At 34.2% G+C, this 14,166-nt stretch overlaps 1 protein-coding gene across 1 annotated transcript in view; it reads right to left on the reverse strand.

Moving 5' to 3' along the window:
- PIK3C3 (phosphatidylinositol 3-kinase catalytic subunit type 3) overlaps positions 1-14,166 on the reverse strand; it is a 201,814-nt gene that overhangs the window by 78,200 nt on the left and 109,448 nt on the right. Inside the window, exon 22 of the mRNA XM_044681686.1 lies at positions 11,593-11,674. Within this exon, the coding sequence (XP_044537621.1) occupies positions 11,593-11,674 (82 nt within the window). The remainder of the gene's footprint in view (positions 1-11,592; positions 11,675-14,166) is intronic.

The raw sequence follows: 14,166 nt of genomic DNA on the forward strand, positions 1-14,166 counted from the left end.
AACCATTCTGGAGGGCAATTTGGAACTATGCGCAAAGGGCTTTAAAAGAATGGTTGCTCTTTGATCCATCCATACCACTGCTGGGTTTGTACCCCAAAGAGATAATAGGGAAAAATACTTGACAAAAATATCCATAGCCAGGCTCCTTGGGGTGGCAAAAAGTTGGAAAATGAGGAGGTGTCTCTCGATTGGGGAATGGCTAAATTGTGGTATCTGCTTATATTTTGCTTAAAGGAATAAAGAACTGGAGGAATTCCACGTGAACTGGAAAGATCTCCAGGAATTGATGCAGAGCGAAAGAAGCAGAACAAGGAGAACATTGGTACACAGAGACTGATACATTATGGCACAATCCAATGTAAAGACTTTTCTACTAGCAGTAATGCAATGACCCAGGACAATCCAGAGGAACTTATGAGAAGGAACTGTGGGAGCAGAAATTCAGAAGAAAAACATATGATAGATCATGTGGTTCAATAAGGATATGATTAGGGCTTTGATGTTAAAAGATCACTCTATTGCAAATATGAGTAACATGGAAATAGGTTTTGAATAATGACACATGTATAACCTAGTGGAATTGCTTGTCAATTCTGGGAGAGGGGAGGGAAGAGAGATGGAAAAAACCATGAATCATGTAACCATGGAAAAATATTCTAAATTTCAAAAAGAAAGAAAAAAGAAACTTACATCTCATAGAGGGAAGCACTGCTGCACCGTATAATGAAATTAAAAATACAAAAGAATATAAGGTAACTTCTTCCCCCTACTTCATAATATTGAATTGTTTTTTCCAAATACACGTAAAAACAATTTTACTATTTGTTTTCTGACATTTTGTGATCCGAATTCTCTCCCCACTCCCCGAGTCCTCTGATATAGGTTATATATTTGCAATACATATTTCTTTGTCATGCTGGGAAAGAAGATATGCAAGAAAAAACTCATGAAGGAAATAAAGTGAAAAACGGTATGCTTTCATCTGTATTCATACCCCACCAGTTTCTTCTAAAATATATGGTAATTCAAGGAGGACACTAGCAGTGCGAAGAACTTGGAAAAGTATCATGGAGCAGATGGCACCAGAAGTGAATTCTGAAAGGGTCTAGAGCAGTGGTTCCCAAACTTTTTTGGCCTACCGCCCCCTTTCCAGAAAAAATATTACTTAGCTCCCTGGAAATAAAATTTTTTAAATATTTTAATAGCAATTAATAGGAAAGATAAATGCACCTGTGTCCATCACTGCTCCCCTGGATTGCTGCAGCACCCACCAGGGGGCGGTAGTGCCCACTTTGGGAATCACTGGTCTAGAGATTCTAACAGTTGAAGAAGAGCATGCATTCCAAGAAATGGAAGAAGAACTGTGGGAGAGGTGTGCAACCTCTACAAAGGCACAGATTTGGGAGATGAAATGTATTTTGAGTAAACAGACCAGTTTAGATAGAATGTAGAGTATCTGAAACAGACCACTATGCAAGAAGTCTGCAATCAGATTATTCAGGATTTTAATTGTAAAGAAGAGTTTGCATTTTGCCCTAAAGATGATAGGGTGACACTAGAGCTGTTGGAGTCAGAAAGTAATATGTTAAGATTTGAATTTTAGAAATATAGCTTGAGCAGAGGACAATGGATAAAAAAGAGGTTGGATACAGGCAGACTAATAAGCATTATTAATTATTGTATTATTATATAATTATATGTATTAATCCAGGCAAGAGGAGATAAAGACTTTAATAGTGGTGGTAGTTGTCTGGCTTAAAGAACAGATGTGAGAAATACTGTTAATATAGAAATAACAAAACTCTGTATTATGGACATGGGGGTGGGGTGAGAAGAGGAAAGAGTCAATGATGATACCAAGGTAGAAACAGTGACTGAATGGAAGCATAGTGATGACAGAAATCAGGAAAATTAAAAGTTGTCAGTTTGGGGAAAATGAGAATTCTGTTTTACAATTTAAATATGCTAATGGGATATGTTGTTAAAAAGTTCTAACAGGAAGTTGGTGATGTTAAGTTAGAAACTGTAACCCATATTAAGAGGAAAGAATATGAATGCTATTTTACTGGATAACATCCCATCAAAGACAATGTATAGGAAAGAGCACAGTTAAGTGAACCAACAACTTAACAGTGTCACTACAAACCAGGGAGGAGAGAGTACCCTTTTAGAGAAATGGAAGTCAACAGTGTCAAATGTTACAAACAGGGTCAACATGATGAGGCCTGAGAAAAGGCAATCAAGATTTGGTCTAATTCTTTTTATAGTAGTTTTGTTTTCAATTTATCACTTTCTTCAATTATTTTTTAATTAGTGCTTATATTAGTTTGAACTATTTGTTGGCTTTCTAATTTTTGAAATGTATTTTCATTCAGTTGGTTAATCCTCTCCTTTCCTATTCTGTTAATGTATATTTTTCAGGGATATCATTTTCCCCCGGGGACTGCTTGAGCTGCATGTCAGAAATTTGAATCTGTTGTTTAATCACTTAAGAATAATTAGAAACAATACTACATAAATTTTTCTGAAAACTGAGAATGAAAACATCTTACCAGATTCTTTTTCTGAGGCAGAGCGTTCTACAGAACTATATACTAATATAATTAAGTAATATAGATTTTTAAACATTTTAAAACAATCCTGTCAAACTGACTACAGTGATATATCCAAGAAACTCATCCTTATGACCAAGTGGGATTTATACCAGGAAGGCAAGTGTAGAGATTAATATGCAAAGAACTAAATATTATATTTATAAATTTTTATTAATGACAAATTAACGAAAAAATACTAGCTAAAAGGTAGTAACCAGCCCACTCCCAAGAGCAAAAAGAGGCAGAGGGAGGAGGAACAGAACATATAAAAAAATAATGTGACCACGCAAACATGGAGGTGCAGGAGAGATTAAAATGAATTTTGGGAAATACTAAGGGACTTATGGGGGATGCAGTCCAAGGTTTAAAATCTCCATTTATATACAAGGATGGTTCAACATAAGGAAAATAATCACTACAATTAATCATATAAAAAAATACCAAAAAATTACTAAAGAATAATAGAAGGGGGGGAAAAAGCTATAGAGAACATTTTGATAAGTATATTGCTCATTTATGCTAAAAAACCAAACAGGGTATACGTATATATAGTGATCTTTTTTTTTTAATAACATAAAGAGTATCTCTCAAAACCAAAAATAAACATCATAGGGAAAAGAAATACGTTAACACTTATACTAGTAAATATAGGAGTAAAGCAAAGATGCCTACTTTCCCCACTATTATTTGATATAGTTATAGAAATGTTAGCAGTAGCAATAAGGTAAGAAAAAAAGACATGAAACTACGACATGCCTATTTCCTAAAGATGGTAAATTACTTAGAAAATATTAGGTAAAAGATACTAAGTGAAACAATAGCTTTACCAATGTTGCAGGTTACAAAATGAACCCTTATTAGGATTTCATAAAATAAAACTAGCATTTCTATATAACAAAATTCCAGAGGCAATAATAAGAGAGGGTAATCCCATTCCATATAACTAAAAAAATACATACCAGGGGCTCAATTTACCAAAAAAAAAAAAAATTAAATACTTGAATAAATTCTATTTTAGAGTGTTCCTTAAAGAAACAAAGAACAATTTAAATATTTGGAGGAAGAGTCATTCTTAATGGTTGGTTCAGGCCAATATAATGAAAATAACAATATTATCAAAGTTAATTTAAACTTTGAATGCTATACCAAACTGTCAAAGGGATACTTTTCAAAAATCCATAAAATAACAATAAAATTAATTCAGAAAAACAAAAGAATTATAATATCAAGGGAAATGACGAAAAGATGGAACAGTACTTTAAGACCTCAAACTACATTATAAAGTAATAGGCATCAAAAAAAAAAAAAAATGAGAAGTAGATCAACGGAACAGACTAGACTAAGTAGAATCAGAAACAAAAGAAATCCCTAACAAAGTATTCAATATAGCAGAAAACATAAATTGCCTAGAAATTTTTTATTTATTTGATTTGAAATGTTTGATAAAAATTGCTAGAAAAATGGAAAGCAGTCTGGTAGAAATCAGACTTAGGCTAATACCTTATATCATATTTCATAATATATCCCCACATGGATGTATAATTTTATTATTTAGAAGGAAAGATTATAGCTTTTTTATAGTTATGGATAAGAGATATATTTTAACCAAAAAAAGGAAAATAGATAAAGATAAAATAATTATTTTTGATTAACTGAAACTGGATATCTCTTGCATGAATATATCAATGCACCTAGAATAATAAAGTGGTTGACTAGGGAAAAAAACTTTTAAAAAATCATATTTACCTGATATGGGTACAGTATACAGAATATGTGAATAATCTGCCAATACATATGTTTAGTTGTTTTTTAATCACATCTACCTCTCTATGACACTTTTTGGGGTTTTCTTCGCAAAGATATCAAATTGGTTTGCTTTTTCCTTCTCCAATTCATTTGACAGATGAAGAAATTGAGGCCAACGGAGTTAAATGATTTGCCCAGGATCACACAGCTAGTAAATACTCAAGTCTGGAACTCACATCTTCTGATTCAAGGCTTGGCATTCTAACAACTGAGCCACATAGATGCCTACACATATGTTTACATCCCCCCCACACACATATACATACATATTATAAATACTATTTGTTACATGGGCATTGATATCTAGGAAGAAAAGGTATACTACTAGGGAAATTATGATGTTAAAAAAAAAGACTAATAAAAGCATTTTTTGTAAAAGGCAATTTTTAAAAAAAGAAATAAGACAGTATCGTCAACATTGACCTTTTAAGAATGAGGGAGACCTAAGAAAGTCTGTAGTCAACAGGAAATAGATTAGCAATAAATAAGTAGAAACTGAAGATTGGGGCAGAAGTTAGTAAAATATAATCCCATCATGCCACCTCGATGCCATGTTCTTATCTGTAATATTGCAAGTCAGTCAACAAATATTTTAGGTGTCAACAATATGCCAACTACTGTGCTAAGTGCTCTCAGGGCAATACCCACACATATTTTGGGGGGTGTTAAAGCAGTTTTCTTAATCTCTCCCTCTGTCCCTTTAAGAGGCAGAGAAGCAGAGAGATTTCTCAGCAAGGTGGCTCAGTGGATTAAGAACCCTGACTGAGATCCTGGGGTCAAATCTGGCCTCATACACTCCCTAGCTATATGACTCTAGGCAAGTCACATGATCTTCATTGCCTACTCCTTACTATACTCTTCTGTTTTGGAATCAATAAGTAATATTGATTCCAAAACAAAAGGTAAGGGTTTAATTAAAAAATTGAAAAAAAAAAAGCATTCCTAGTAACGAGTAGCATGGCAGTTTGACCTAAATGACAAAAGTCAGAACCAGGAAGCCCTCAGTTTAAATCCTTACATATATTGGCTAAATGATCCTGGACAAGTTGATTAACCTTTTCCTGCTCCAGATAAACATTTAAGACAATAAATAGCATAAAAGTTGTCAAAGACATGAATTGGAAGAGGAGTTTCCTGTAACAATGAAATCAAAAGCAAAGATTAAAAAATAATGGGGGAGGGGCAGCTGGGTAGCTCAGTGGAGTGAGAGTCAGGCCTAGAGACAGGAGGTCCTAGGTTCAAACCCGGCCTCAGCCACTTCCCAGCTGTGTGACCCTGAGCAAGTCACTTGACCCCCATTGCCCACCCTTACCAATCTTCCACCTATGAGACAATACACTGAAGTACAAGGGGTAAAAAAAAAAAAAAAAAAAAAAATAATGGGGGAGAAAAGGGTCTGGCATTAGTACTACCACTTATCTTGATCAAGCCCACATTACAGAGACAATTAAAAGATCCAAAGCAATGAAGTGACTCCCCTAGGGAGTAAGACCCACTTAAAAACAATGATTTATGTTTTTAAGATGACCAAAAAAAAAAAATCTACTTAGACAATGATTAACTGGTGAGCAGATTATTTAAGAGTCCTATAAAGTGGTTTCATTCCACTTGTGTTCCACAATGATAGAAACTGACTTAAAAATGAAGCAAGAAGATGTCTGCCTTTCAAGGTCTTCTGTCAATGGCATCAACTTATACCTCATCCCCTTCAAACTCTGCCAGCCTCTTAAGTGTCTGCCACTAATACTCACTTTTTCTTTTAGGTTTTTGTTCACTGTTTCCTCTGGAGTTTTCACCTTTTCCCCCTTTCCACTTATCTAGATAATTCAAAGGTCCTTTTCACCTCCAAGTCCAAGTTCCAAATCCTACCCATATGACAATTTCTATTCTTTGAAAACGTGCTTTCTAAACCATTACAATGCAACTTAGCTAAATTCTCTGTGTACAATTAACTTTTACTTTCTTTACTCAAACAGTTTTGTCTTCCCAAACACAGTAAGCTATAAGAACTAAGACTAAGATGTTGGCCTCCTTCAAGACAGGATCTATTTTCTATGTATCTGTTATAGAACAGTACCAACAGTGCTGAGGACCCTGTAGGCATCAAGTTTGCTGTTTGAGTTAGTGAAGTAGAAAGAATTCAAGACAATATTTATAATGTGTAATATTCTACTTCTCTGGAAGAAAGCTATTCGTAGAGAAAACATTTATTTGTGAAAGTTTTAAAATATTCAAAGAGAATACTTAATTTAACTGAATGAATGAAGCCTTAAAGTATATATGGCCAAAATAAAGCATTCTGTGAAACGTTCTTTTATGTGTTCTAGTTATTGTAGAATTTACCTTCATTCAAAGCAGGTTAAAACTGTTAAAAAATCACATTTGATCTGTTAGAAATGTTATATAATCTATATAATCTTGTTAAAGTATTTAAGTAAATGATATAGCTAACACACCTGAAGGTTTTTCTCCCTATGAACTCCAATCACAGAAATTCTCTAAGAAAACAGAGGCAAACTAGCTAATTCAAATAGGAAACTATATTATGCCTACAATATAGATGCCTATAATTATGTATGAAATGAAAACCTAGGACAAGAAACCTCCTAAACCCTAAGAGTACATAAAGATTAAATTGGAAAACCTATTTCATTTATTAATTTAATAGGCATCCATTAGGTACCTACTAAAGTTTTCTGAGCCTGCAGAGTCTTTGTATCACATTGACTGGGAGATGAGTTTTGTGTGTGTGTGTGTGTGTGTGTGTGTGTGTGTGTGTGTGTGTGTGTGTGTGTGTGTGTGTTTAGCAACCTAGAGTTCATCTCACTGTTACTATAGTTCACAGTGAAACTGTCAGCTCTAGCTGCTTCAATAGACCCCCTGCTGAGAAAAGGGTTCCAGCTGCCCAAGTTGACAGTTGGACCCTTAAAATCAGAATTTTTAGGTTCCTTGTCCTTTGTGGCTTGCCAAACTGTAAAAATAAAATAGGGCAAGCACCCAAATAAAGGATAAACAACTAGAAAACAAAGGTTCAGAATTGTTTCCTGATACTTTTGATAGATGACATCAAAAGTATCTTCAGTGGTAAATGAAGTGAAGCTCAAGATGAATTTCCCTTTAGGGCTAGGAGCAAGGAACACTTAAGAGACTGTTGTTATGGAAAATAAACTTTTTATTTAAAAAATATATAAGGGTAAAAAAGGATTTCTAATTCTAAGAGATTCTAACTACCCAAATAAACTCCCTGGTTCTGCAAGGAACCGTTTCTCCTATGGTTCATAGGCTACACTAATCTTCCCTGATCTAACTAACCAGATGTATACTATTCTAAATAAACCTAACCACTCTAACTCTTCATCTTTAAGTTATAAAGATAACTTCACTATAACTTCATCTTTAAGTTATAAAGATAACCAAGACTAGCTGGTTGAGTCTCCACAAGAATCAAGTTGGGACTCTGAGGCCTAACAGACTGTTAAGTCCAAACCAAAGACCAGGTTTTGTTTGGTCTTTTCAGAGTTTAACCAATCTATAGACAGTAACAGATAAATGAATAGTGTTTCCCAAGTTGGAAAAGAAAACATCCCACTCTTTCAAGTTTTTCACTCAGACAGAGATAGAGAGAGGCAAAATGTTACTCTAGCCCTGAGAGAGAAAGAAGCTGCCTGTGGCTCTGTCCCACTCCTGGAATGCCACACCCAGAGAGTGTAACTGTCATAGAATAATGGTTATAACTTCAACAGTTGAAATTAACACTCTCTCTCAGCTCTATTTGAAACTCCAATTTTTCCTTGTCAGCCACTTCTTATCTTTAGACTAATAAAAGAATACTTATTTTCTAATATCATCCTTATAGTATACAAAATAATCTGACTCAATTACCCATATATCCTTGGGAATAAAAAAATACATTAATATCTGATTTACTATTGCTATCAAAACAAATATTTATAGCAGATTGATCTTTTCTACATAAAACAAGTAGACTAGACACTAAAATGAACACTGTGACAGCTTTCAGAGAAAAAAATTATAATCATGCTACGATTTAATTTAAAAACAATACTATTTGGTTTTTAATACAGAAAAGGTAAAATTAAATTAATGAACAAACGAGCATCTTCTTTTCTTATCCCTTCCCTATTATAAAGAAATAGAGGGTTATGTGAAATAAACAAAAGTCCAGCAATGTTTTAAAAGAGAGATATCACACAAGTCAATGTGGGCCAAACTAGAGTAAAATGTAATGGGGAAATATTTAACAAAATAACAAAGACTATGTTAAAATGTGGTTTTTTAAGTCAATATGCAGCCCACAGGGATCATTAACTTGTCCCAGTTTCTATCTAAATTTGACATTACAGTCTAAAAAGATTTTAAATGTTCCCCTTTACATTCAATACCTATTTTTAGATGAGGAGTATGAGAAGGGGCTGACAAAATATTTTTAAACTGCTTGTCTGACTTTACAACTATATTTAGAAACAACTATTGGTCACTTAGCTCATGGTAGTACACTGAATAAAACAGCAATCTGAAACCAATTCAAATAAATTATAATGATCAGATTTAGTTAAATGAAATGATAACAGCAGGAGAGTCTAGGATACTTTATTTTGTTCTCCCTTTCAAAAGACTAAAATAAATTACACATACAGTATTATTTTAGTCCTCACTATGGATTCCAGACACAAAGAGAGAGAGCTTTCTTTTCATTTCAAAGAGAGAGTAATTGACAACTAGGGAGGCTAAGTAGCCTTAGGCTACTGGGTCAGTCAGCCTCATCTCAGTCCACTCCTAACTCAGACTCCTAACTCAGAGCTCACTTTCCTGGGTATGTCTATTTTATTACTTCACATTTTATAAAGGATTCACATACTAATTATATAATACAAGGGGCACAAAAAATGAGAATTAAATAGTTTTTCTAAAGACAGGAGGATCTAGGCTAAACTTCTCCCAAGGCCTATATTTTCCCTCAAAATCACTTTAATGATCTAGGGACCTTCTCAAAAAGAAGTCCAAATACAATTCTGATGAATTCAGTCATAATATAACTTCCTAAAGACTTTCTAAAACTACCTTTAAAGGATCTCTCATTAAACCCTGCTTTTTCTTTCAACTTGGGGCTATGTCTTGAATTTTGTAAGATTTCTCCTACAAAGTATATACCACATTAGAAGAAAAGAAGTTCTATTAATAATTGACACATTGCTATCGTCAAATTTACCTCCAAAATCACAATGTTCAAAATGATTGCATATGCATCATAGCCTACTGACAAAGGAATTTACAAGCTTTGATTTCTTAGTGGATAAATAGTGCCCTCTGCTGTACCAATTGAAAAAAATTTTAAAGAAAACCCCCTAAAATACTGTCAGCTTAAAATGGCTAAAAAATAAGTGAGGGAGGGTGGAGGGTAGTGGTAGTGGGAAGGACCTAAAAAACCAATAGCAAATACTTCTTTGTGCTTAGCTTGTTTGCATTGCATTTTGGGAAAACATATTACAATTGTGGGAATTTAGTAGGTATCTATAAAGTGAATTATATTTCTAATACTGAGTTACTGTTTATTGTTCTCAGGTTCATCCTTCTACCTGGACCTTCTAGATTTTAAGTGAAAGAGAGAGAACTGGGGATTATAAGACCTCATCCGTCCATCTCTGACCCTACCAAAAAAGTTTAAAAATGCTATATGTGCAGACTCTTATTTGCATGTATTCCAAGATAAAAAAGCTGGCACAAAAATTAGAAGCCTCATTTTTCCTTCTGTTCACTACTAGTACTAAGGAACTAAAAGTTAATAATTCTACTATAAATTGGTATCATATTTTCAACTTTTAAAAGCTTTTCATGCATTTATTTCAGAAAAATTCCTTCATTTCAAGCTTACTAAATAAAACTCAATGTATAGTAAAAGCAAAGAGAAATTAATAGGGTGAGCCTTGAGTTCTAATTGAAAAGAAAGGTGAACTGTGGAAGGAGAAACAAAATGGCTCCTTGTCCTCAAAAATGCTTAGATCACAGCAAAATAAAAAAAAATCTGTGGTTTTTAAATTCTTGATCTGGTAGAGTATTAATTCACTGTCACTAGAATTGGTATATAACTAAGCTAAAATTTGTATTTGAACAGGTATTAAAATGTAATTTCTATAGTAGAATGAATTTGAATTCTGTTTAAATGTCTAATAGCTGTCAAAATTGTCTGTACAAAGCTTTTGCACAACAGACATCTAATTAATAAATCTTGAAATTGCTTTGAGATAAAAGCTGTCAATAAAAAATGAATAAAGTAGGACTTTTAAATGAGTTAAGTTCTCAGAAGGCCCATGATGTATTCATAATGTATATTACTGCTCTAGATATGACTAATCTGTTTCTATATATTCTTATTTCAGCCTAGTTAAATCTGAAAATGAAAAAAAATCTTCCTACCAGTGAGAAAGTCCTAAAATGTCTGCCTTCATGATTGCAAGAAACAATTAGGGAGCAGTAAGTGAAATGCAATTCAAACTGCACTCCTTCACAAAAGAAGAAAGAAAATGTGCTACTTATTTACAAGTACATTTGAGCACATTATAATTTCTTTGTCTTTAAAAACAAATTCAGGGCTCCCTCTAGTGGTAAACTATGCCTGGATACTGAAATGTGAAAGTTAAGCCTCCTATCTGGAATATTTAAATATATTTTTAATAAAATAATCAAAATTAAATACTGACTCACTTTAGCCCAACAAAATATTTTAGGTAACATCCACTTTACAAATCTTGGGATCTGTAACCCAACTCTCGTTCTCCTTTCCACATATCCATTTACCAAAAAGTCAGAAGTCCCTAGATTACAAGATGTTTTACTCATCAAAATACAATAATTAATCAAATATTTATTAAGTGCCTACTATATACTATACATAGTTCTAAGTCCTGGGAACATAAATAAAAAAGTGAGATAATCCTTACCCTTAAAGAGTTTACAGCTTTAAGTACTAGGAATGAGTGCTAAGAATTTTCTGGAGGGAGGAGAAAGAGTACTAACTTCTACTTTCTGCCAAATACTCCTGACAGTGTTCATTAAAGATATAATTTCAATGACTGGCATATGTATACATGCATATATACATACAACTGTATGTGAAAGTATATAACTGTGTATGTGTATATATGCACATAGGTATGTATGTGTTCAGTATTACTTCAATGGATCTGAGATCTCATCAATAGTACAGCTATTCCTGTAACACTTTTCTGAACTAATTCTGACAGAGAAAATGGTTACTGAAGAAGAAATACAGAAACCTTGATGTGAGAGACTATTTCACTTTCAATAAAGGAAAAGTCAGGCAGTTTGGAAACCACAGTACTATAATTTCAGAGAATGAAAATTTATATATCAGACTAAAATTCTTAAGAGGAAATCAGCCCAGGATGGAGGAGCAGCTCTCAGAAATGAACTGTGGAGACACAAAGATAAACAATTTCAAAGAGGAAGGAAGGAAGCCATTTAAAGAGTTTGTGTAGATGAACAGGGATCAACCAACTTTAATTTTTAAGTTATCAATGATGCAAGAAGAGGTTCTAGAGAATGAATACAAAACAGTAACACAGTCCTTTAATACTTTGATCAGAAATATTCAGAAAGAGCTGACAATTAATTCTAAAAACAAAAAGATTTTTTTAAACACATAGAATTCCACGATCTTATTACCAAGGGTCAATAGACCTGTCAGTATAGCCTGTAAGACATCCCCACCTTTCTTCCTCATGACTTCATGGAGGATCTATCCCTGCAATCCTGAAGGTTTTCCTAAATTTTGACGGTATAGCACTTGAGTAGCCTAATGGCTATTCTTGTGAACTTAATACAACAAACATAGTTTCCATATAAAACAACAAAGTATTAGAGTACATTTCTCTCTATAAAGAGGTGGTGAATACTCTTTCTCCTTTGTGGTTCTTTTTAAAAAATCAAGAATGCATGGAAGATGTATGACCCTGGGCAAGTCACTTGACCTCCATTGCCCACCCTTACCACTCTTCCACCTATGAGCCAATATACAAAAGTTAAGGGTTAAAAAAAAAATAAGAAGAATGCATGGAAGAGGTCTATTGCTCAGTGCCCTATGGTGCCACCTAGCCACTCTGTTTTAGCATCATGGAAGAGAACCAAGAGTGATGAGTGGTATTTACAAAGAGGCCAATTTAGTCTTCTGTCAGGAAACAATTTGCTTCATAATTAAGAGACCAAAAAAAAGGGGGGCTGCATTAAGAGGTAATGTGCTTCGTAGCCCCCAGTAGTGAGAATGGACCCCTGTAAAATCAGACATGGTCTAGCCAGAATCAGTCACGTAGGCCCATGACTTCTTCCCAACCTTCTATGATATTATCAAGAAATTTCTGTAATGGGGCATTGTTAACTTTTGTGCCTTTTGCTTGTAGCACAGATTCCAATACCTGCCAGAGCAATTCTTTGACTTAGTTTGTTCCATGTTCTATTCCTATTTATTAATATAAATATTTATAATATTTATTAAGGTCCTTCTGCCCTGATAAGCCCTCCTGGCTGATAAAGCTTCCTGGCTAGACTTCTGACTAGTCCTCTTTGCTCTTCCAAAATTTCCAGTGGTACAGGGAGGAAGGTTTTTTTCTTACCTATAATCCCTCAATGAGGGGTCCTAAATCCTCTGGGGGCCTGGAGGTCCCTGTTTCGGTGCCAGCTGTCAGGACCACTGGGGACCAGCTGGTAGGAGGTCCCCAGGGATGCAGATGGATTCAAGAGGACTAATGGAAATCAAGTGGCCAGTGGCCACTTTATTGAAGGAGGGGATGATATTTATAGGAATTTGGGTGGCTACACAAATATATCTATTCACATGGTTTTAGGCAATATTTACATGGCAACATACAACCAAGGGTATCCATAAGATACATGAACACAAACTCAAGATGACGTCTCTTCTGTTAGTCTCCCTTAGAGTCTCTAGGGATATGATACACTAACCTAGGATCTCCAGGACTATGATACACAAATCTGTCCTAGGTTCATTCCTAAGTCAACCAGGCTTATTCAATGTACTTACGCCTATCCAATGTACTATGATTCCTTTATTTAGAGGTCCAACAACTTAGGGGCCTATCATTTTGGTACCCAAGTCTTAAAACTATTGTTTGGTCTTTTTGTTAAACAAAGTATTAACATGAGTATGGAATGCAAGTTCAAAAGTAAAGTAAGAATTGTTTTTAATGATAACGTGATTTTTGTTTTCAGATACTGATTAAGAAGTATAATGCATTAAAACCAGTGGAAATGTGCATCAGCCATGGGTAGAGGGAGTGCAGGGGAGAGTAGGGGCATGAATCATGTAACCATGTTAAAAATGAATATTAATAAATGTTTAAAAAAAAGAAGAAAAAGTATAATGCATGGAAATCAACAGTCCTTCCATATTTATGCTAGTTGAACTACATTTAAAAGTACTGTTGGGACAGCCAGGAGATTCACTGGTTTGAGAGCCAAGAGGAGAGATTGAAGGTGTTGGGTTCAAATATGACCTCAGATACTGCCTATCTTTGTGACCCTGGGAAAGTCACTTACTCCCAATTCCCCAGTCTTTACTACTCTTTTGTCTTGGAACCAATACAAAGTATTGATTTTAAGATAGAAGGTAAAGGTTTAAAAAAAAATGTACTGTATAAATGTGTATAGAAATCACAATTTAAAAGGGACCATGAAAAAATATGTGTCCCCAGATCAAGACTAACAAGATGAT

Source organism: Gracilinanus agilis, chromosome 1 (genome assembly GCF_016433145.1).
Source record: "Gracilinanus agilis isolate LMUSP501 chromosome 1, AgileGrace, whole genome shotgun sequence".
NCBI lineage: Eukaryota > Metazoa > Chordata > Mammalia > Didelphimorphia > Didelphidae > Gracilinanus > Gracilinanus agilis.